Source organism: Primulina tabacum, chromosome 5 (assembly GCF_025594145.1).
Source record: "Primulina tabacum isolate GXHZ01 chromosome 5, ASM2559414v2, whole genome shotgun sequence".
Taxonomy (NCBI): Eukaryota; Viridiplantae; Streptophyta; class Magnoliopsida; order Lamiales; family Gesneriaceae; genus Primulina; species Primulina tabacum.
Window position 1 is genome coordinate 35,144,014 of NC_134554.1, and position 21,086 is coordinate 35,165,099.

The 21,086-nt window shown below is 35.4% G+C and overlaps 1 protein-coding gene across 1 annotated transcript; it reads right to left on the reverse strand.

The window, feature by feature from the left end:
- Positions 1–1,392: 1,392 nt before the first annotated feature.
- LOC142547466 (potassium transporter 4-like) lies at positions 1,393–16,462 on the reverse strand. The gene is made up of 10 exons (XM_075655784.1): positions 16,393–16,462; positions 15,983–16,192; positions 15,294–15,534; positions 14,969–15,214; positions 14,551–14,601; positions 14,196–14,456; positions 7,969–8,021; positions 7,044–7,158; positions 6,707–6,961; positions 1,393–2,696 (listed from the first exon to the last, which is right to left on the reverse strand). The coding sequence occupies exons 2-10, from the start codon at positions 16,136–16,138 to the stop codon at positions 1,609–1,611; spliced, it is 2,466 nt and encodes an 821-aa protein (XP_075511899.1). The 5' UTR covers positions 16,139–16,192; positions 16,393–16,462; the 3' UTR covers positions 1,393–1,608.
- Positions 16,463–21,086: the final 4,624 nt, after the last annotated feature.

Consider the following 21,086-nt stretch of genomic DNA (forward strand, 5'->3'; position numbering starts at 1 on the left):
GGTTTCTTCTTGGTCAACCAAAATTATGTTGGTTGACCAAGAAGAGACCAAGAAAATTAATATTGGTTGACCCATAATACTTGGTCGACCAACTTAATTTTGGTCGACCAATTTTTTTGGATGGACTCTTAGATTTTCTCAAAATAGATTTTGTGTCGACCGACCGAGAAGAAAAAGAAAAGGAGAATTAATTAAGTTAAAGAGTTTAATTGATAATCAAAAGTCAACTCTTCGTTTCTTAAAAAAAATCAGAGTCATTTTTCTTTTAAAAAAGTCAGAATCCTTATTTTTTAAATACTTTATCTCTCACTTCTACTTTTTTAATTGGCCCGCCAAATTTATGCTATGAAATTTTTATTTTATAAATTGTCGGGTTTTTTCGAATGGCTTTCTTAATTTTTTGGTTTTTAATGAAAAAAAGTCGGTAACTTCGGTTTGCTCGTAATAAAAAAGATTTGATTTTTCAATATTGTAAAATTTGGTGCGGTTAGCAATGGAATTAATCAAATATATACTTTATTTTATTTTAGAAAATTAAAATACTAATCAATATATGTTACAATACTAACTATATTTTATAATATTATTAATGAAATATATGTTGTACTAAATAACAAATAAAAAAAAATCAAAATCTGATTTTTTTAAATGATTAGCACCAAAAAACGAAAAACAGGACGGAGAATATCTTTTTTGAAAGAGAAGTCGCGCCAAATCGGGAAAAAAAAACTGTTACCGTAAATGATGCTAAGTATGTCTCATTTGAGAACGAGTTCATGTGTGTATATAATCGTGAAATATGTCGACTCAATTCATATCAACATTGAAATGTAATATTTTTTATATAAGTAATAATATTTTTCATTTGTCGGGTAGGGTCAAAAATCTCTCTCATAAAATTAATGAATGAGAGTTTTTGTGTAAATTCAATTTGCATGCATGAAAGACTGTTTCTCTCTGTATTGTCTACTTCGTTTATTTATTAGAATCTATTCCTTGTATTTAAATACCAAATGAATTCTAAAATATACATTATGTGATCCACAAGTTATGTTACACATTTGATTACTTTTTCTTTAATTTTATGTCACTCATTTCACTTGTTCATGCAACTATCCAGCTAGCTGCGTTTTGTTAACACCCAGAGTAAACAAGCTCCAGATGAAAGTCAACAACTCATTCTTTCCAGTGGCAGAACTGAACTTTTGCCCGAAACTAAAGCTTTGAACTTTAAAATATTTTCGAAGTACGAAATCATGTTCTCGTAAATATATAATAATTAAAACATTAATTTGATTTATAAATAATAAAAATATTAAAATATACGGGGCGATTGCTCCGCCACCCTATAAAAATGGACCACTGATTGCCACAAACCTGTAACCAAACATGTTAAAACTTATTATTCTTGATAAAAGAAGAGGTTGGACTCTAAACAATAGGCTTCTGTACATACATAACAGATGTAGTCAAAGGCAAGGACATGGTTTCTTCATGTAGTTGCACTAAACTGTATTAAAAAGCTATACTTTCATTGCTAATGTTCAAAGAGCAATAATCCCCCTCTTCTGCATGGGTCCTGCTATGCTTCCTTCGGTGTTCGAATTCCTAGACATGATATATCATACCGACTTCAATAAGACTAATATGAGGAATGTGAAGTGCCACTGCCGGACCTCTGCAATTCTTGCGTAGAAATGAGTAACCAAAGTCGATAACTAGCTTCTTCAAGAAAGATGATGACCTCCTGGCTTTTATGTAAGAGTGCCCCATGATGTACGCAACACCCGCTTCTTTTGCTTGGATCAAGTCTAGGAGCTCTTCTCTTACAGAAGGATCCATCACAGGATTTTGAGGTATTTGAAATCTCAGTTGACGCCTTCTAATCTGTGGGTTCTCATCTTCATATGATAATCTTAAACTCTGCAGCGTTAAAGTCTTGCTGCTTTGGATGGAACTACTCGTGCCAAATTCCTCCTCCTCAGATACGATGAGGCTCGATCCAGATTGAAAAGATCGGGAGCTTATGACCGCCATCCTACCATCATAAGACACTGAGTCAGGGCTTGAGATCTGTTGCTCTACAGCTTCCATTTGAATAAATTCCGCTATACTCTGAATCAGCTGGTCCTCAAAGTGCAAGTCGTCTCCCTGCAAATCCTTGTACCCATATCTTACAATGCATCGGTACATTCGATATGGTCTCGGACAAATGCGACCAATGAGGAAGCGTTCTTCAGAAGTAACATAGGGAACTGGAACGTACTTTACACAGACGAATACCAAAACATCATGGAATGCAGGGAGATTTGTTACAAAGTGTGAGAAGATCGAGGGCACTCCTGTTGCCAGCTCAGAATATATGAGACCTATACCAGGCACACGGACAATACCAAGACTTGGACCTAGGCCAAGGATCCATTTCAGAGGCACCTTATTATGCAAATCAAAGTTGTACTTCTTGAGGGTTCCATAGTGCCAGACAAACATGATAAACATAAAGATGACAGCAAGTACAAGTGAAACCCATCCTCCCTGGGGAACTTTTACGCATGCAGCTGACAGATATGATGCTTCAATGATCCAAAAGAAAAGAAGGAAAACAACTGCAAGTATTATACTTCTCTGCCAGACAAACACCATGACAAGTGCCATGAGAAAAGTTGTGATGAACATCACTGACATGACAGCTAGGCCTGGCAAAAAAAAATGATGGAAAAAAACGCAACTCAAAACGTAATCTAAGTAAAAGTGATAAGTAAGATCTAAGTTGAAGTGATAAGTAATGATTGAAATGGATGAAACATAAAATAAAAATGGATAAAAATAGAAAACGTGAAATTGTTGATTAATATTCTCCCTATCCAGCCTTGTTATTGATAAAATAATTAAAAGTGTTGTTCTAGCACCAGCTATGCAAATTCCACTTTATTAGGTGGTGACATTAGTAGATATGTGCTGAAAAATACACAAACCCTTTCAGAAGTTTCTCCATTTGTCATATAAAGTATGCTATGCAGAGAAATTTTTCATTTAGGATACAGGTGCTTTTCTTCGAGGAGTGCAATCAAGTAAATTCAGTCCTTGCACATCAGCTTGAAGAGCCTTGATGTGCTTGACTTCTAATATAATAACAAAGGAACTTCAAACTTTAATCACCAACTCCTCCTAAACATATGTGAAACAATCTCTTCTACAGTTATCAACTCTCTACAATACCAGCAACAACAAACATAGCTACTGAGGGTGAATGATAGTTTATAATTCCAAATCAATCTGCTAGTAACCTTTTTTTGCCTCAAGCCTCTAATAATTGAGTTCGAAAACATCTCTCAGCGAGACTGCAAAACTTATGTACTCTGCAGAGAAAAGGACAAGCAAAGCCCAATATCTTTAAACCTCAATCATTACAGACTTGAAAGAAAGTAAACATTGCCAATTGATTGGTTAGATAAAATCAACTACCCAAAAATTTAAGTAGTTAACTTCATGTTGATGTTCCGGTGATTGGTGAATGTTAAAGAAGAGGGGTTCCTGATCGTAGTGCATAAATTGGAATGAGTTCTCTAACCATATTAATCCACAAGCTATGTTATACCCCATGTAAAGGGTGGCAATTGCATACATAAATTCTGACAAAAAAAGTTTTGGCACTTGGGTATTTGCTCGTGAATATTGATTTTTTGACCAGATCATGTAAACCATATGCTGTGTATTTCACTCATCGCTATTTTCCTACCATTCAAAATGTGACATAAAGTAAGAAACACTAAGCTTCTTTTATGTGGCCCAAAAAATGTACACGTCTTCACACTCTAGCCGTCATGCTTACTTCCTATTCACTATTTCATATCCATTTAACAGTAATTATGCACACAGAACACATCAAGTCGCCAAAGGACTGAGGCTCAAAAGCAAAGACTAAAAAATTACGACATGTCTCAAAGAAAATCAACTGTTATATCATGAACGAGTTTCTGTCCATGCATATTGAATTCAGACAAGATTACAGTAGTGCAGCAGCTACACCATCATGTCATTTGGAATGTGTTAGGATTAAGCGCTTACCATTAGATCAAAAGCTATAATTGTTATTCAAGGCGCAACTTTATTTCCTTATACTTGTGGCAGTGCAGAGTGCACCTACTTGGGTGCTAATGGGTTGGGCTGCTAGACTCATTAGTCAAGAGAGGTGCGTGTCTATCTGCTCGTACCGTCTCATATCCCTTAGAGATCAGTCTTACCCTTTCCCTAGCAGAGACAGTATTACCCGTTCAGATTTGGTGTCACTCTTTTACGGCTCACTCAGCCAACCAGATCAAGCGGCGTAACGTCAGCATCTTGACATATGAGAACTTCCCAGGAGGTCACCCATCCCAGTACTATTCTCACTCATGCATGCTTAACCCAACATAATGGTTGCCCCTTCTTCATTCGCTTGTCATTTTTCCTAATTCATATCTTTGTTGAAATAATTTATTTTGTAATTTCTTACATAAGGATTATGAAAATATTGGATCCCCGCCTACACAACCAAATCGTTGATAAAACTCAACGATAGCAATTTCTTTTGATCCAATTTTTCTCTTCATCCAAAATAGACAAAAAGATTTCAGGATAATAAACAATGCCTATAGATTCGAACCCATAGCATATGATAGAACTAGAATAGAGATCTTTCATTTCCCACTCAAGCGAGCACATATCCTTATCCGCATCATTTTCATGAAGAAATTGGTTTCACAAGTATGAGTCAATCACGTGCATGAGGGTAAAAACTCAACTTAATTCTTAAACCTGGTCTACTACCAAAAATTCAAACTGGTTTCGAAATAAAGTTTAACTATATTCATTGTGCAATAGTTTGGAACTAATGTTAAACCACAAACAAAAGGGATTCACGAGTTCGTAAGATTTCAAATAAACACATCTCAAGTTCTTTCTTCATCCATTGCTTGAGTGAACAGAGTCGGAGAACATAGCAGGACAACACACAAATCAAGCATTGTAATCTTCTTGCATGACGCATTAGAGAATGAAGTAGAGAATAAACATCACAATTGATATAATTGAAATACTGTATATTTCATCTAGACTACCATAAAACTACATACTTGTAAAGAAACGATACTGCCTATCTTTGTATTTGAGACGTGTATAGTTAAAAAATTTGAAACCTTCATTTATTCAAAATGATAATTTCTTCATGATGGCATACCATTTAATAAAAACAATACGGAAGCTCATGACCATTATAATTAAAATGATAGTTTATTGGACCAAATTCAAGATGCTAAAAAGAGAAATTAAAGTTTAGATTGAAGGATTTGGATTTGAGGAAGTATTTAAAAGGAGAATTTGAAATGAGTCCATGTTGAGAGAGATTTGAAATCCATCACAATGAGTTTAAAAATAATTATTTGGGACTTTAATCTATTGTCAAGTGGATTTGCTCAGACAGACAAATAGATTTGTTCTTATGAATTTGAAATTTCATCAATCCAAATACAACATAATTATTAGTGTAGATTCAATTACAAGATCCAAGTCCATGACAATTAAAGAGGCTCTTAATTGTCTAACTCAATTTAATCAGCAAGAATTAAAGTGAATCAACTTGATTGAAGCCCAAGCTAGAAGGCTTCATTAATGGGCTATTCAAGAGCTGAAGGGCAAAGCAAGCAACATGCGCTAAATTTATGAGCATGGCTTGAAGTGAAACAACTTGATTGAAGGCCAAGATAGAAGGCTTAAATTGTTAGGTTGATTCGATTTAAATTAATTATTTAAGACTTATTGGTGTTCATGTGCTGATAGTTTATTTATATATGTTTTTTGTGATTTTCATATTTTTGGTTGGTAACTTTTAGTGGCCAATATATATATTAGTTTAGACCCATATTACATTATCCAAGTATAATATAATCTATGTATTTATACGTAATAATAAGTTTTGACAGACTTTGATGAATATTTCTTATTTATATATATATTTGTTACTAAATATTTTAGTCTAGAAAATAAAAGAACTTATCAAGTTACATAGCTCAGCCTAATTAATGTTCATGGGATGATAATTTATTTATTACATTATTTAGGGTTGATCTATGCATTTATATGTAGGAGATTTCCTTTCAACATATGTCCACTGATCCTTTAATTTTGCATAATAATTTGTGAGAAAATTCTTGAGTGCCCACCAAACAAAATAACTTATCAAGCTCTTGATATAGTGGCTTTCAACTACAGTTACCATTTTCAATTTGTTGGAGAAGTGGCATCATTCATTTTCAAATTTTGATGAAATTTGGTTCACAATTGATACATATCGTTGGGTTGATTTTCCAAGTAAAATATAGGACTAGTTTCCGAGATCTATGTGCGGTATTGTGGTGATTGTGTTAGTTGAAGATGCCCCGAAAACTTGGTAAGATTATGACACAGGAACCCTATAGTATATTGTTGGGTTCTCATCACTTCGGAGGTGAAATCACTTGTGGGCTAGGATGCTAAATTTCAATATCTTTTGGCAATATAAATATCAAACAGGAGTTTCTAATCAATATAGTATATGGTGGTTAAATGGAAAACTATTTTATTGTGCCACTGGGATACAAGATACTGAGACGCATAATCTTTTCCCACTGATCATATTGAAAGATATAAAAGGATACAAAATAAAAGCTTTTCACATTCATCAACTTACCGTATGCATTCCCTATGGTAGTTGTTTCTTGAAAGCCAACAGCAATAGCAAGAGTAAGGATCATCAGGATCCAGTTGATCTCTGGTATATAGATCTGCCCATGGATTTGCTTTGAGGTATGCACAACCTTCACACGCGGGAAGCAACCAAGAGCATGGCATTGCTTCACAATAGAGAAAGTGGCAGAAATTATAGCCTGACTGGCAACTATAGCTGCAAGGATTGCAATCACAAAGACAGGCCAGAAAACACCACCTGCAGGATAAGCAGAATAGGACTAGTTTTTCAACCACCATAAATCTCATAGAGATATCATGTACACAGAAGCGATACTAACCAGGAATGGAGTCATAGAAACTATTCGGAATCGAAGAAATATTTTTTGACAGATAAGCAGCTTGCCCCATGTATTGTACTACCAAGCAAGGATATACAAGGCATATAAATGCAAGCTGCAAAACAAAAGGGAAAGATTCGTGTTAAAAGAAGCACAAATGAAAATTTTCTTGTATGGAGAGAACCATGATTGATGACTAATACTGTAGGAGTCCACAATCTATCTTATTATTTTTTTTTTTTTTGATAAGAAACTTACTTATATTAATTTGAAATAGTTTTTCAGTTACATGAAGTGGACTAGTGGTCCACTAATAGGAAATTATAAAACTCAAAATTAGCAATACACATAAGTCCAATCCCTTAAAAGATCTAGTGTTGATAAACCCTGAAAATCTTTATTAATTCCAATCCAGTTGACTATCTTGAATTTGATCTTCTCCCAACACTCTTCTGCACTGGCTTCCACATCTTCAAAGATTTTTCTATTTCTTTCTAGCCAGATGCCCCAGCATATGCCATGGATCACCACCCTCCAAAAAACTCTTCCTCTTTTACCAACCCATTGGCCGAGATCCGTATTGAACAAATCAGCGGTTGTCTATCTTATAATAGACATGATATAACAAATATTCTATGGATCAATGAGGGCTGTGTGAATCCACAATTCACCCTAATAGCTGTCATTATGTTGTTTCAATGATTTTTTTTGCCTCAAAAGACATATGTTTGTGTATGTATCGCTTCTGATTGGATAAAAATTGAGAACTACAGATACAACTATAGAAACATGCCAGTTGTCTCACAAAATCAAGCATCAACCTTCAATTATGGAGTCACTATCATCCTATCCGAATAATGGGAATTCTACTACCCACCTTTTAAATATGAAATCCTCATCTGAATGTTAACAAAATCTTACTTACCCTAATCGAAAATGAAGTGAAATGGCCAAGATCTGCATACATCGCCTCAGTACCTGCATCAGTAACTAAGCTTAATTTGTGTTGATTTTATGTGATCATTATTGAACTAAATAAAAACATTAAATTGTTGCAGGTAATATAAAATCATTGGTACTTCACTCCTCCTCATTTGCAGATGAAAGATATAAAAATAGTAAGATGCAGGGTACTACGTACATGTGGGTGTGATATACAAGAAAAATAGCATGTTGCTTGAGTGACATTGCGGAAAAGATTAAAGAAACAAACTTAATTAGAGAACACTTTCATGATAAATAGACGGACTTTAAGACTAACAGAAGACTTTGGCTACAAGAATGCGGTCCTTGTTAGGATCATATATCATGAAAGGCGAAATCCCGTCTTGGGGCAGCTCTATTTATGATTCCTAACGCCAATAATACTCTTCGGCAAGCTATACTCGCTTGATGGTCGGCTCCATACTGGGTACAAGCTACCAGTATGTTACAGATTCATACAACTTAGCTCAGCAGCTAGCTCTTTGTTTTACTGTTTCCTTGTTATTTAGCTCAAACAGGCAATGATTAGCTCAATCAACGGGCTCCTCACCTGAGGATCCCTTCTGATCTCGTTTAGCTACTAGCCGTAGGATGTTTAGCTGTTGTTTGTTATGAAATCTTGTTGCATACTGGTTCCCAAGAGGTGAGATCGGAAGGAGAGGCAGCCCTTGCCCCAAGGGGCTGCTACATTCCCGTACATACAAGGTATTCTATACCATTAATAGATGTCCTTAAGAAGGGTTCATGAAACTTGGAATATTCTAAAATCGATAGTTGAATGGAATTTGGAATTAAAAATCCCATTACGAGCATTTGATAAAATGGGATTTAATGGGATTGATATCTTTTGGAATTCGATATAATCGAGTTAATTAAATGAGATTCTTGCCAAATTGAAAGCATTTCATGGTCGGTGCTGGGTCCAATTCTTCAGGCTCCAGCAGCGGGACATAAACTTCTGATGGATCAAAACCTCCTTCAAACATCGCCCTCTTCAATACATCCCTTCAAAACACGATTCACAAATTAAACGGATGAAATTACTTTGAATGGGCACAATCTGTCCGTCTAGTGATAGATGGCAAAGGCAAATTAGGTTACCCGAATGGCGAAGTGAAAGCACCATCATCAACCAATGCAAAATATAAAAAATAACGATCTGAAAATTCTATGGTCACTGCGTTGTTGATTAATTCAATGGAACCTACAATCCGTAAGCCCTTCATGTTCCTACCAACTGCACATGACATTTGGGAGGCGGTTAGGGAAATATATGTCCGACATGCAGAACTATTCTCAATTATATGAGTTAAAACACTCGTATGTGCTGGATGCAGCAGGGAAATCGAGATATGACAGCCTATTACAATGCATTGATGGTTGTTTGGCAAGAATTAGACCTCTTTGAAGTGGAGGAATGGGAGAGCAGCAAGGATAGCGCCTGATACAAGAAGGCAAAAGAACACAGCCTTGTGTTTGTGTTCCTTGCTGGTTTAAATATATATCTAGATGAGGTTCAGGGTCATATACTTGGACGCAACCCTTTTCCGAGTATTAGTGAAATGTTCTCTGAGGTCCACCACGAAGAATCTAGACGACAAGTGATGATGAAACGTGACTAACACAACCGGGACGTTGAAGGTTCAGCCCTTGTTAGCAGGGAAATTTTTTTGAGGCTGAAAACAGGGATGGGAAGTCAAAACCTTGGTGTGAATAATGCAAAAAGTTGTGGCACACCATTGAAACATGCTGGAGAATTCATGGCAAATCAGCCCACCTCAAGAAAAAAATCAGAAACTACAATAGAACTAGCGCCCGTGGTCGAGCTTTCAAGCAAGCAGTGATGAATCTGGAACACAATCTTCTTCCTCAGACTCTCTTCCTTTCACAGAGGACCAGCTAGAGAAATTGTTCAAACTGTTTGATTCTCGTGTGGAAAAGTCCAATCCTTCGTATTCTTTAGCCCAGATAGGGATCTCTTCATTTGCAAATTTTGCAAATTCAATTTCTAACAGCTCTTGGAGTTTAGATTCAGACGCAACAAACCAAATGACGGAATCATCGCGATTTTTTTCTTTCTACGAACCTTGCTCAGAGATCAAGAAAGTTAAAATTGTTGATGTTTTTTTTGCTTCTATTGTTGGGAAAGGAACTGTTATTATTTCTTCTTTCTAGGCACTTAAGAATGTCTTGCATGTTCCTCTCTTGCCAAATAATCTCCTGTTTGTTAGCAAAATAACCCTTGATCTTAATTGCCGTGACATTTTTTTGTCTTCTCGGGAAGATGATTGGCAATGTCATTTTCTACCGTGGCTAAACTTATACAATTCGAGTTATTCTGTCAGCTGCAACAAACTTAGATTGCCCACTCAATCAGCTCGATAAGAAGAATGTCTTTCTAAAATTTAGAAGATGAAGTATATATGGAACCACCTCGATTTACTTATCAATATGGATAATAGGTATGGTATGCGGGTTAAGGAAATCACTTTATGGACTAAAACAATCTCCCAAAGCATGGTTTGAAAGATTCACCCGATTTGTTAAAGGCTAGCGCTACCTTCAAGGATACTCTGATCATACCCTTTTTCACAAAAGATCAAATATAGAAAAGATCTTCGTACTAATTATCTATGTTGACGACATAATATTGATAGAAGATGATTTAGAAGAAACGGGCAGATTTAAGAAAACTTGGCAAGAGAATTCAAGATGAAAATCTAGGCCAGTTAAAGTATTTTCTTAGAATGGAGGTGGCAAAATAAAAAAGGCTAATCATGGTTTCCCAAAGAAAATATATCCTCGATATCTTGAAAGAAACTAAATTGAGTGGTTGCAAACCATCAAAAACTCCTATAGAGGCAAATGCTAAGCTAGGAGATATCAAAGATGGTGTCAAGGTGATTACAGGGATATGTCAAAGACCAGTTGGAGACAAATTTATTTGTCTCACACTCCCTGACATTCTTTTTGCAGTAAGTGTGGTTAGTCAATTTATGCATTCATCATGTGTTGAACATCTTGAAGTTGTGTATCGGATTTTGTGATATTTGAAAGGAACCCTAGGGAAGGGATTATTCTTTGAAAGAAATGAGAAGAAAGGGATTGAAGTTTACATTGATGTTGATTGGGCTGGATTTTTCACTGATCGAAGATCGACATCTGGTTATTGCACATTTGTATGGTGCAACTTAGTAACTTGGAGAAGTAAAAAACAAGGCGTGGTCGCTAGAAGTAGTGATGAAGCTCAGATCCATGGCTCAAGGGGTGTGCAAAGCATATTGGCTAAAATAGTTATGGATGAGCTAAAAATGACAGTAACTTGCCTATCTTCTGTGATAACAATGCAGCTACTAGTATTGTTCACAATCAGGTTTCTGCATGAGAAAACCAAACACGTCGAAATTGACAAGCATTTCATAAAGGAGAAACTTGATGAAAGAGTAACATGTATGCCATTTGTTCCAAGCACGTTGAAAATTGCAGATATCTGAACAAAGGGCCTATCAAAACAAACTTTCGAACAACAAGTTGAGCATGATAAATATCTTTGCACCAACTTGAGGGGGAACGTTGATATGATAGGAACAACATTTGGTTGGATATAATATTTTCCACATGTTTCCCAGATTTGTTGGGATGTGATTTGTGCTTTTTTATCTAATTCAAGTGCCATGTTCTTACTTTTCAGCAATTAGTTTATTTGGTTTACTGAATATTGTTCTTGAAATCAATGGGTTTTTGTCACGGCCCTGTGTTATGGATAATTTTATGGGACGATGGATCGGAGAGTCCTAAATATCGAGAGTCCTTTCTTTCTTTTTGGATATCCTCTACTACTAAAGATAAACCCAAATCAAAAGATCCTCAATATAAAATACCTCGCTTAATCCTAGCAATTATCCAATGTTTATTGAACACACGGGATATTGACAATAATTTTTATTTGAAAAAATAAACAAGTAGTAACTAGAGTCCTGAAGAATTGATGTTTACCATCGTCTGAGATGTTGCAAAAAAGGTTCTCTTCTTGTTCTCTTTGTCTAAATTGGTGTGTATTATGAGACTCATGATCAATTGATCATACATTGTCCTTTTTCAAGTTGTCTTTGGTTTAAAGCTTTGGCGGAGTTTGGCTTGATTTTGGTATCTCCGAGATCAACTTTGGATCTATTCGAGGCGGATCTTGGATGAGATTTGGGGAGGAAAGGCATAATATTTTGGAATATGGTGGTTCTCTCTTTGAGTTGGTCTGTGTGGATGGAAAGAAATAAAAGAGAACCTCACGATCTTGTTAACGGTTCAAGTCTTGTTAAAGAGAACATGTCGGTCTCTTGCAACATTTTTTTGAATGAACTTAAGTAAGCTGTCGTTGTATTCCAAATTTTCCATTGTAAGTACATGAGTGGTTCCTATCTTAATAACTAGAAATCCGTAGACATAAATTTCCAAATCCTAATCTTAATAATTATCTCACACGAGATAATATAACCAACTAGATGATAGGAGGATAGAGTTCCATGGAAATTGATGACTAAGATTCTATCTTGGCTTTGAACTTCCCATGAACCTCACGATCTTGTTAACGTTCAAGTCTCGTTAAAGAGAACATGTCGGTCTCTTGCAACATTTTTTTGAATGAACTTAAGTAAGCTGTTGTTGTATTCCAAATCTTCCATTGTAAGTACACGAGTGGTTCCTATTTTAATAACTAGATGTAATGAGCCAAAAACTCTTGGACCAATGGAATCCAAATAAATCACATCAGAAGATTCCCGCATGGAAAGTTCAAAGCCAAGGAATATAATCTTGGCTATCAATTTTCATAGGACTCCGGCCTCTTTTGGCTTTGAGAACAAACACGATTAGCCAGGGGGAAGTGATGTATTGGAGGGAACTATTTTGATATTTTTAATGGAAAATTTGCAATACGAGCTTCAGTCCAACCCAAAAAAATATCACAAAGAGATGTTCTCTTTAACGAGCCTTGAATTGCCAATTAGCTCGTGAGGTTCTTTCCTAAAACGAGCCTTGAATTGCCAATTAGCTCGTGAGGTTCTTTCCTAAAACGAGCCTCAATTTCCACCATAAACTCATTACATGTCTCATAACACGATCAAAACTCGGGATCATAACAAAAGCCAACCCCACCTTGTCTTAGGTATGTGCAGGTTTCAAAAGAAAGATTAACACCGATTTAGCCATCTCGGTGGATCAAACTGCCCATCATAATGGGGAAATCCAACTTCGTGTTTAGGTACGTAGGAATGCCTATCTCCAACATCACCTCCAAGATTGTCCGGAAGGCCCCTCAATTACTGCTGCCGCTTTCTTCGTTTCAGTTTGCATCCAGAATGTTGAATGATAATTTTTCTAACTGTGCGTTCAATTCTAGCTGCCTTCATCCATTAACAATCTTATCTTCTTGGTACATCTTTATGAACAACTCAAACCGCTGTTGTAAAACCTGAATAGCCCCCATAACAACCAGATCTAATACCAATTTTTCACGGCCATGTGTTATGGATTTTCTCATGGATGGATTGGAGAGTCCTCAGCATGGGGAATGCTGTTTTTTTCTTTCCGGATCTCCTCTTTTGAACCATTTTTCTTTCTTGCCTGGCGGTCATTAGAGAACCTCTCAATCTCTTTACGTACACCTTTGTCTTTAGAAAACTTCATATTGATCTTTTATTCCAAATAAGTGCCTTATACATACTAGAGTCCTTCAAAGCTCTATTGCTGAAGATAAATTCAAATAAAATAGAACGAAATCTAGATTTTAAATTAATGATTTAGCAAAGATAAAAATTTGGTTATATGGTGAAATTGGTTTCTCAAGTTCAAATTATATTTTGAGGTTTCTCCAAGTGAATTATAGATCTGCATGCTAGTTAATTTAATGTTTTGCATTAGAGTTATTTACTAAACTCCATTAAAAATCACTTCTGATATAATTTTCTTATTTCAATTATTGCTTCTAATTTTAATATTTTCTTAATTCGGTTAACTAATTTAAAATATTAATCATTAGATCTAAGTTGAATAGAGGTCTAAAATTAATACATCAATCATCACAAGAAAGCCACCAAAATTCAAAATTCAAATTTCACATGCAAGCATCCAGTTATGACTCACGAGAAAGAAAAAATTTCAGAATCTATTTACCTGTTATTGCAAGTAGGACTCCCCCAAGTGACATGAACCCATCTCTACCAGTTTGACCAAAGAATCTGACAATATAATGTGGAGAAAGAGCAAGCACGATTTTTGGGTTCCAGTGTATTGTATTGTACAGCCCAATAGCGAAAATTGATATCAACCAGAGAATAACTATTGGTGCAAACAGAAAACCGACCTTATGCGTACCACAATGCTGTAAAGCAAATAGGCCAACCAATACGATACAAGAAATGAAAAGTATTACACCTACATAAAAAAAACTTTCATATTCATGAGTAACTCAAGCAAGATATTATTACTTTAGCAAAGCCATGAGGAACAAGAGTAGAATAATGCATACCGTGGTCCAACCGTGTATCAGCTGTTTCTAGAGCTGATAATGATGATAGTACTGCAATAAAATGTTTATATCGAGGAAATTAGTTGGGCCAATTGAATTAGATTTCAACACAAGACTAGAAAATATGCATGCGTGACTAGAAACCTGGTCACCTTGCAACTGACACTGCTACTGTGCCATCAAACAATAATTCACTTTTATTTTTATTTGAATATAGCCACTGATTCCTTAGTTGGAAGGACGACAAGTATACTCATAAGCAATCCTTTGTACTTGAGGACAAAGTTGAACATATGTGCCTAACTCTAACAAAAAGATGGATAAAAGCCACTCAAGGTGATCTTACAACATGAATTGAAGTTACTAATGATGGATCTTACACCATAAAATATATGACTACGTCTCATTTCAACAATACCTGACATTGCAGGTGTAATCACACCATCACCTATTACCATGCCAGCACCCAGTAAGACTACAACCAGCAGTCCAGTCCTAAGCTTTTTGTGCTTCTCAAGAAATCTCTTTAATATTAATGATGCTGAAGACTGTCCCAGAGGACCATATTTGTATGCTGAAAGTTCCTCATCCGCTGCTTGTTGATTGGGAAGTAAACCAAGCTTTCCGTGTCTACAAAGCAACGAGTAAAGAGCAAATGTCCCACCTGGAATGATTGAATAGTTAGGTCAATTATGACAGAAAATTTGGATCAGTAATCTTCGAATTGAGCATATTTAGCACACCTTCACCATTATCATCAGCATTTAGTAGGACCATTACATATTTGAGCAACGGAATGAGTGTTAATGTCCAAAAGATTAATGAGAATGCACCAAATATTGTATCAGGATTCTGATAATCCTGTAACTTCCCAACAAATATGCTTCTGTAAACATATAGTGGTGAAGTGCTCAGATCCCCATAAACGACCCCAAAGCTTTGGTATGCTAGCACAAGCGAGGTAGAAAGGTTCACCAAGCAAAACTGCAGAGACACAAACAAGCACTTCAGTTCATGTCTGTTAATCATTAACACCATCTCCATTATTCAGTTCTCTTTATTGAGCACATTTATACCAAGAAAGGTACTTGTGCATTTGGTTCTTCCAACTTCGTTAGAATTTCACCAGAAACAAATTTTAAGATTTCATTGAGCGAAAGAATAGAAAATCTGGTTTTCTTTTCCCATTTCAGGATCACATAAAAAACTTGAGGAGAAATAATCAGTATGACAGTGTGATCTCCATTGGGCTGGTTACATGGCCAACACACAGAGGCAGCCAGAAATATTGGGCTTACCCGGACAAGAATTTTAAACTAAATCCAAAATTTTCTAAAAATTAATATATAAATTTTTTTTTAAAAAATTGGGTGGCAACATACATAGCTCCGCCATTGCAGACAGCTAACCAAGGTAAATTGAAGTTCTCTACCTTCGACATCAACTTTGTTCCGTTTTTATCTGTCTGGGCTTTGTCACCTTGCCGATCTTGTTGACATGAATGCTTTGATTCTGGGGCTGTGCCAACTGCCCGTGGAGGTGGGTTTCTGTCTCCCTCGGATTCATTGTCAATGACAACGTGATTCATCTACTAGCCTACCAAAATTTTCGAATATTTTTTTTCTTGAGAGCCCAAAGAAATCTGAATTATATCCAAATGACAGGCGAAATGAAAATGGGAAGCCCGAAATCAATACAGCTTATTTATTATACAATCATTTACAATTAAATGGTTCGCGAGACGTGTCTGGTACGCGTAATCAGACGCATCATAAAACAATAAAAATTATATTCTCAGCAAAAACAGTGGAAAATTGAGAGAATCGGAATATGAAACCTGACCTTTTTCCCCCTCCAAAGGCGATGGCGATATGAGCGTACATTCCACGAAATGACAGTTAAATCATTGGCGCACATTTATGTAGTGGCATATGGGTCATGACAGCGTGGCATTTTTAATCATATCTTATATTTGTCGGAAAGGCACAACTCCGACCCAAAATCCCTCTGTTGGGTCGGATTTAGATTTTCAAAAGTAATTAGCAAAATTATATTAGTTAAATATTTTAAAAAAATATTCAAATATACTTAGAAATAGTTATTTTAAAAAAACAAAGTTTGACAAAGTTATTTCCCATTTTCAAGTGTCCAAGTACAAGTGGCTAGGAGTGTCAAAATCGGACACGACTCATCAACCGGATACGGTTCAACTCCAAAAAAATCAAGTTTGGGTTTGAGGTTTTCGGAAAATGATCGGGTTGGGTTGAATTATGTTTGAGTTGACCCGAAAATTTTAATTTTTTTAAAAATATAATTAATAAATATTGCCTATATTTTTATATATTGTATGTCTGAAAAAATATTTATTGTATATTTATATCATAAATTTTCATAATTTAATATTTATTTTGAACATTTTTTATTTTTTAAACAATTATTTATTTGATTTAGTAAATATATTTTATTTTTGTATAATTAGACTTTCAAATTTTAATCATATACATGACGGAGATTTTGTTTTTATGTGTCTAAATTAAAATATTATTATTATTATTATTTTTGAATTTTATTTAATTTTCTTTAAAAAAAATTCAAAATCGAGTTAATCGGATTGATCGGGTTGAGAGTTTTCGGGTTGACTCGGGTTCAGGTTCGGGTTGAGGAAATGTTTGTATAGTACTATTACTCAACCTGAGCCAACACATCCAACCCACCGGAACTGACGGCCTCATCTGTGGTGAGGCCAACACTACGTAATCTTGGGTTCGGATTATACTTATATGAATAAATAAGTATATTAGATTTAGAGTAGATAGAAATCTCCCACTCCTCTGTTCGTCGGCCTAGGGATGTTATCATAATAAACCCAAAATTGAAAAACCAATATGAAGCATAAAATTTTGGTTTCATTAGCATTTTGTAAGTTGTGTAACATGTGGTTAGACCAAGACTGAAACAAATATTTTGATTCAGTTTATGAATATATTAATATTAATTTGGGTTGAGTTCGAAAAATTCTTAAACTCAGACATATGATTTTGATTTTCATGAAACAAAAATGGGTTCAGTTAAACCAATGTTGATTCTTTTCATTATTGTAATGCTGAAATTGACGAGAAACAAACCTCAATATGTACACTGGCTCGATTTCCAAAAATTAGTCGAAAAACTTGGTAATTCACTTTATTTATAGGAAGTAACACTTGATATGTTTTCGTATATTTTTATTTTAAATTTAGATGGTTAATGAACATGTTGAATTAAAACATATAATGATTGTTACTATCCGTGTGTACAGTATAAACTAATTCTATTATGCACTTGGGCGTTTATGTTGGAAAAAAAAAGTTTCTAACTTTTATCATAAAACCAATAATAGATCCTGAAACGTCTACTACTTAAAATACTATTAGAATTTTTTTTAAAGCTAATTTTCGAAAATAACTCAACACATGCATCTAAAAAAATAGTCATGCACTATTTAATAAAAATACTGAATTTAAATATCTTAAAACATGACAAATTCATAAACTACTGTTTAAAAGAGTTCACACGAATAACGTGCCAAGTCCTGACAGCCATCAACATATAAAAACGAAAGTGTATAAACATATACATGGTTCTTCCTAATTCATAAACGTAATGTGCGGAAGAAATATGGTCCTCAGGTTAGCGTACGCACATCCAATCCCGTCTACTCAGTTTTCGGCGCATCCAGTCTCCTCATCAATATGCTCACCTGAATCATTCACACTTAATGAGTCTAAAGACTCAACACACCTTAATCGTTGTAACAAGTACATATACAAAAACATGCAACAGTGAAAAATACTGTAATCAACATACATTTCATGATTTTAAAAGCATAAACTTAAACATATCGTGTCAAAGCATAACGTGCCCAAATCATGTCTCAACATATCAGCATATACATATTCATTTTTCTTTATTTGAATTCCGTTCATTAGTTGTGACTTTCATATCATCGTATTAGTCGATGGATCCATCTACATATAACCGCGGTACCCGGCAGCGGGGACATCAGTGACATTATTACCCATCTACTGAGCCTTGGCCTTAAATGTCATCTTATTATCGCATCATCATATTAGTCACAACCAATTCCCTTCCTTCAAAAACATGTCATCGTATTCATCACTTATAAAAATCATGCATATACATAAATTTTCTTAAAATCATGCATGCAGCGTATTTTTCATATTTCCATAGAGAGTCATGTTCGTGATATCATAAACATTTAAAACATGAATTTTTTTGTGATCAGGGTACTGCAAGGACTGTTAACTCGGTCTGCGGGCAAAATGCCTATTTTGCCCTTGGAAACCCTAATTGACCATTTTACCCCTGGACCTCTAAATCTCGACCCGAAGCCAACCAAACACCTTGAAACACCTCAAAACATATTTATAATCGTTTCTTATATGTAAAATCGAGCTCATTTCATAATTTATACGATTTGTTTTAAAACTTGAATCGGGGTTCCGGTTTTAACTCGGATTAACCCGAAACTCAACCAAATATTTCCAAACTTAAACCTCAACTTAAACACACCCTACCAGTCCCCAACAAACCATATTCAAGCTATTTTGAACCCCCTAAGCTCGGCTGCGACCTACAGCCTACAGCCCCATGCACGCGAGTTGCTCGGCTTGTCCGAAATTCGCCCTAACCTTCCACATACCCTTCGCATCATCCCTAGCCACACGACCTTCAGCCCATGAACCCCTCCCAGCCTTGAAAAAGACCAACCAGGGTCTTAACCATGGCCTGGACCGAGCCCCTGGATGCTGCTCCCATCCCTTTCCCTCGTTCTAGCCATAACGAGCCTTACCCTACCCCAAACCCATCTGCCTTCACCTTATCTCGACTTCGGCCCTTAGATACCCTAACCTTCGACATGTTCAGCCCCCTAGAATAACAAATCGGAAGCCCCTTTCATGACAACAACAAAAACCGTGAGTTACATGTCAACAAATGTATCTTTCGTGACAAAACGATGCACAAACGATACAACATAAAAGATTTAAAGACTCCTCATGCAAACACTCACACATCAGCGTGTATTAGCGTTAATGATGAGAAAAAGAAAGATTTTATGGCGTGCCTTTGCGAATATACGCTTGAAACCTTTGTGTAGAATGTGCACCGAAGAGACGGAGAGGGGTCTCTTGAAAAATTGGAGAGAAAAACGGAGGAGCTGATGAAAAATCTCGAAAAGCTGCTGCTGGAGAGGGATGGCCACGTGTTTGAGAGGGAGCGTAGGTAGGTTTAGGATTTTTAAAATATAGTGTTTAAGTTGCATAATTATGCACTAATGGGCCCTTACATAAAAATTAAAGGGGTTAAAAGGATTTTAGGCTCATTATGTAATAAAATAATCTCATCAAGCCCAATAACACTCCCGAAAAATATTTCATTTAGGTATGTTTTTGAAAATATTGTCCGTACCCTCAAAAAGTCTTCCAACTCGCTAAAATTTGTGTTTCGGTTAAAAATATGACCCGGCAAGTAAAAATACCCAACCAATGCCCATTTTCAAAAATCACACTTAATTACACCATATATTAAATAATTAAAAATAATTATTGAATAAAATATTTTTCCCTAAATATCCCCTGTCTCCGTTCCTCGTTCGAGCGCGAAATACAACTTAAAACTCTAATGCATGAAACTTTAAATAAATCAGGAACTAAACCACATATCATGCAATAAAATAATTAAACACATTTTTTAGTAAAACCCTAGATAGTATGTAGTCAGGTTACATAGCTCAAATTTTCTAGACATTAAAGATCCAACTCCTATATTTTATCCTATGCATTAGAATTTATTTTATTAATTGGAATTCTTACACAAGTTTGCTTAATATGATATATCATGTAGAGCCAATCTATGTATAAGTGAGCCAAATGCAGATACCTTCGATTAATATGAAATACTATATAAATATACAAGAGATGAATATGATGTTTATTATCTTATTTTTCTAAAACGAAAAAATACATTTGAAATACATCTATCCAAATGCAACCTAAGATATATTTATAAAATATGTCCTTCATGATCTCATCATCACATACGTCAGCGAAGATCTAGACTATCTAAGGACCTCGACTGCAATGAACTATCCAAGCATGATTTAAGTAGAAGTTGGGGAGTCTATCAAGCGCACATCCTCTAGCATTCCTGCCTAGCTCAAGTGGTCGGCAAACTACAAGCCTTGTTTCCCTAAAGAGGGCTGATCTAAGCATTTCGATTTAGGAATTCTATGGTGATATGTGAGTCTAAGTGTTAACCCGTCATAATATAAGATATCAATATATAAATTAAGAAGTTTTTGATTATTTAGGATGAGTTGCTCCTATTTGATGGATCCTCATATTGTGTTGTGTGTCTTTTAACCTCTTGGTTTCAAGTTCGGGATCATGGATTAGTTAAACATACATATTTTTTATTCTAAGGTAGTTCTTCCAGTTCATTATTGAAACGTCTGCTATTCGTTTTCTTAAAACGTA

Excerpts from the sequence above, each read along its gene's own strand:
- LOC142547466 (XM_075655784.1), bottom strand. The coding sequence starts at position 16,138 with ATGAATCACGTTGTCATTGACAATGAATCCGAGGGAGACAGAAACCCA. Across the intron at positions 15,535-15,982 it reads GAACAAAGTTGATGTCGAAG|TTTTGCTTGGTGAACCTTTC; the intron begins GTAGAGAACTTC and ends GTGTCTCTGCAG. Across the intron at positions 7,159-7,968 it reads TCACTTCATTTTCGATTAGG|CTTGCATTTATATGCCTTGT; the intron begins GTAAGTAAGATT and ends TTTGTTTTGCAG.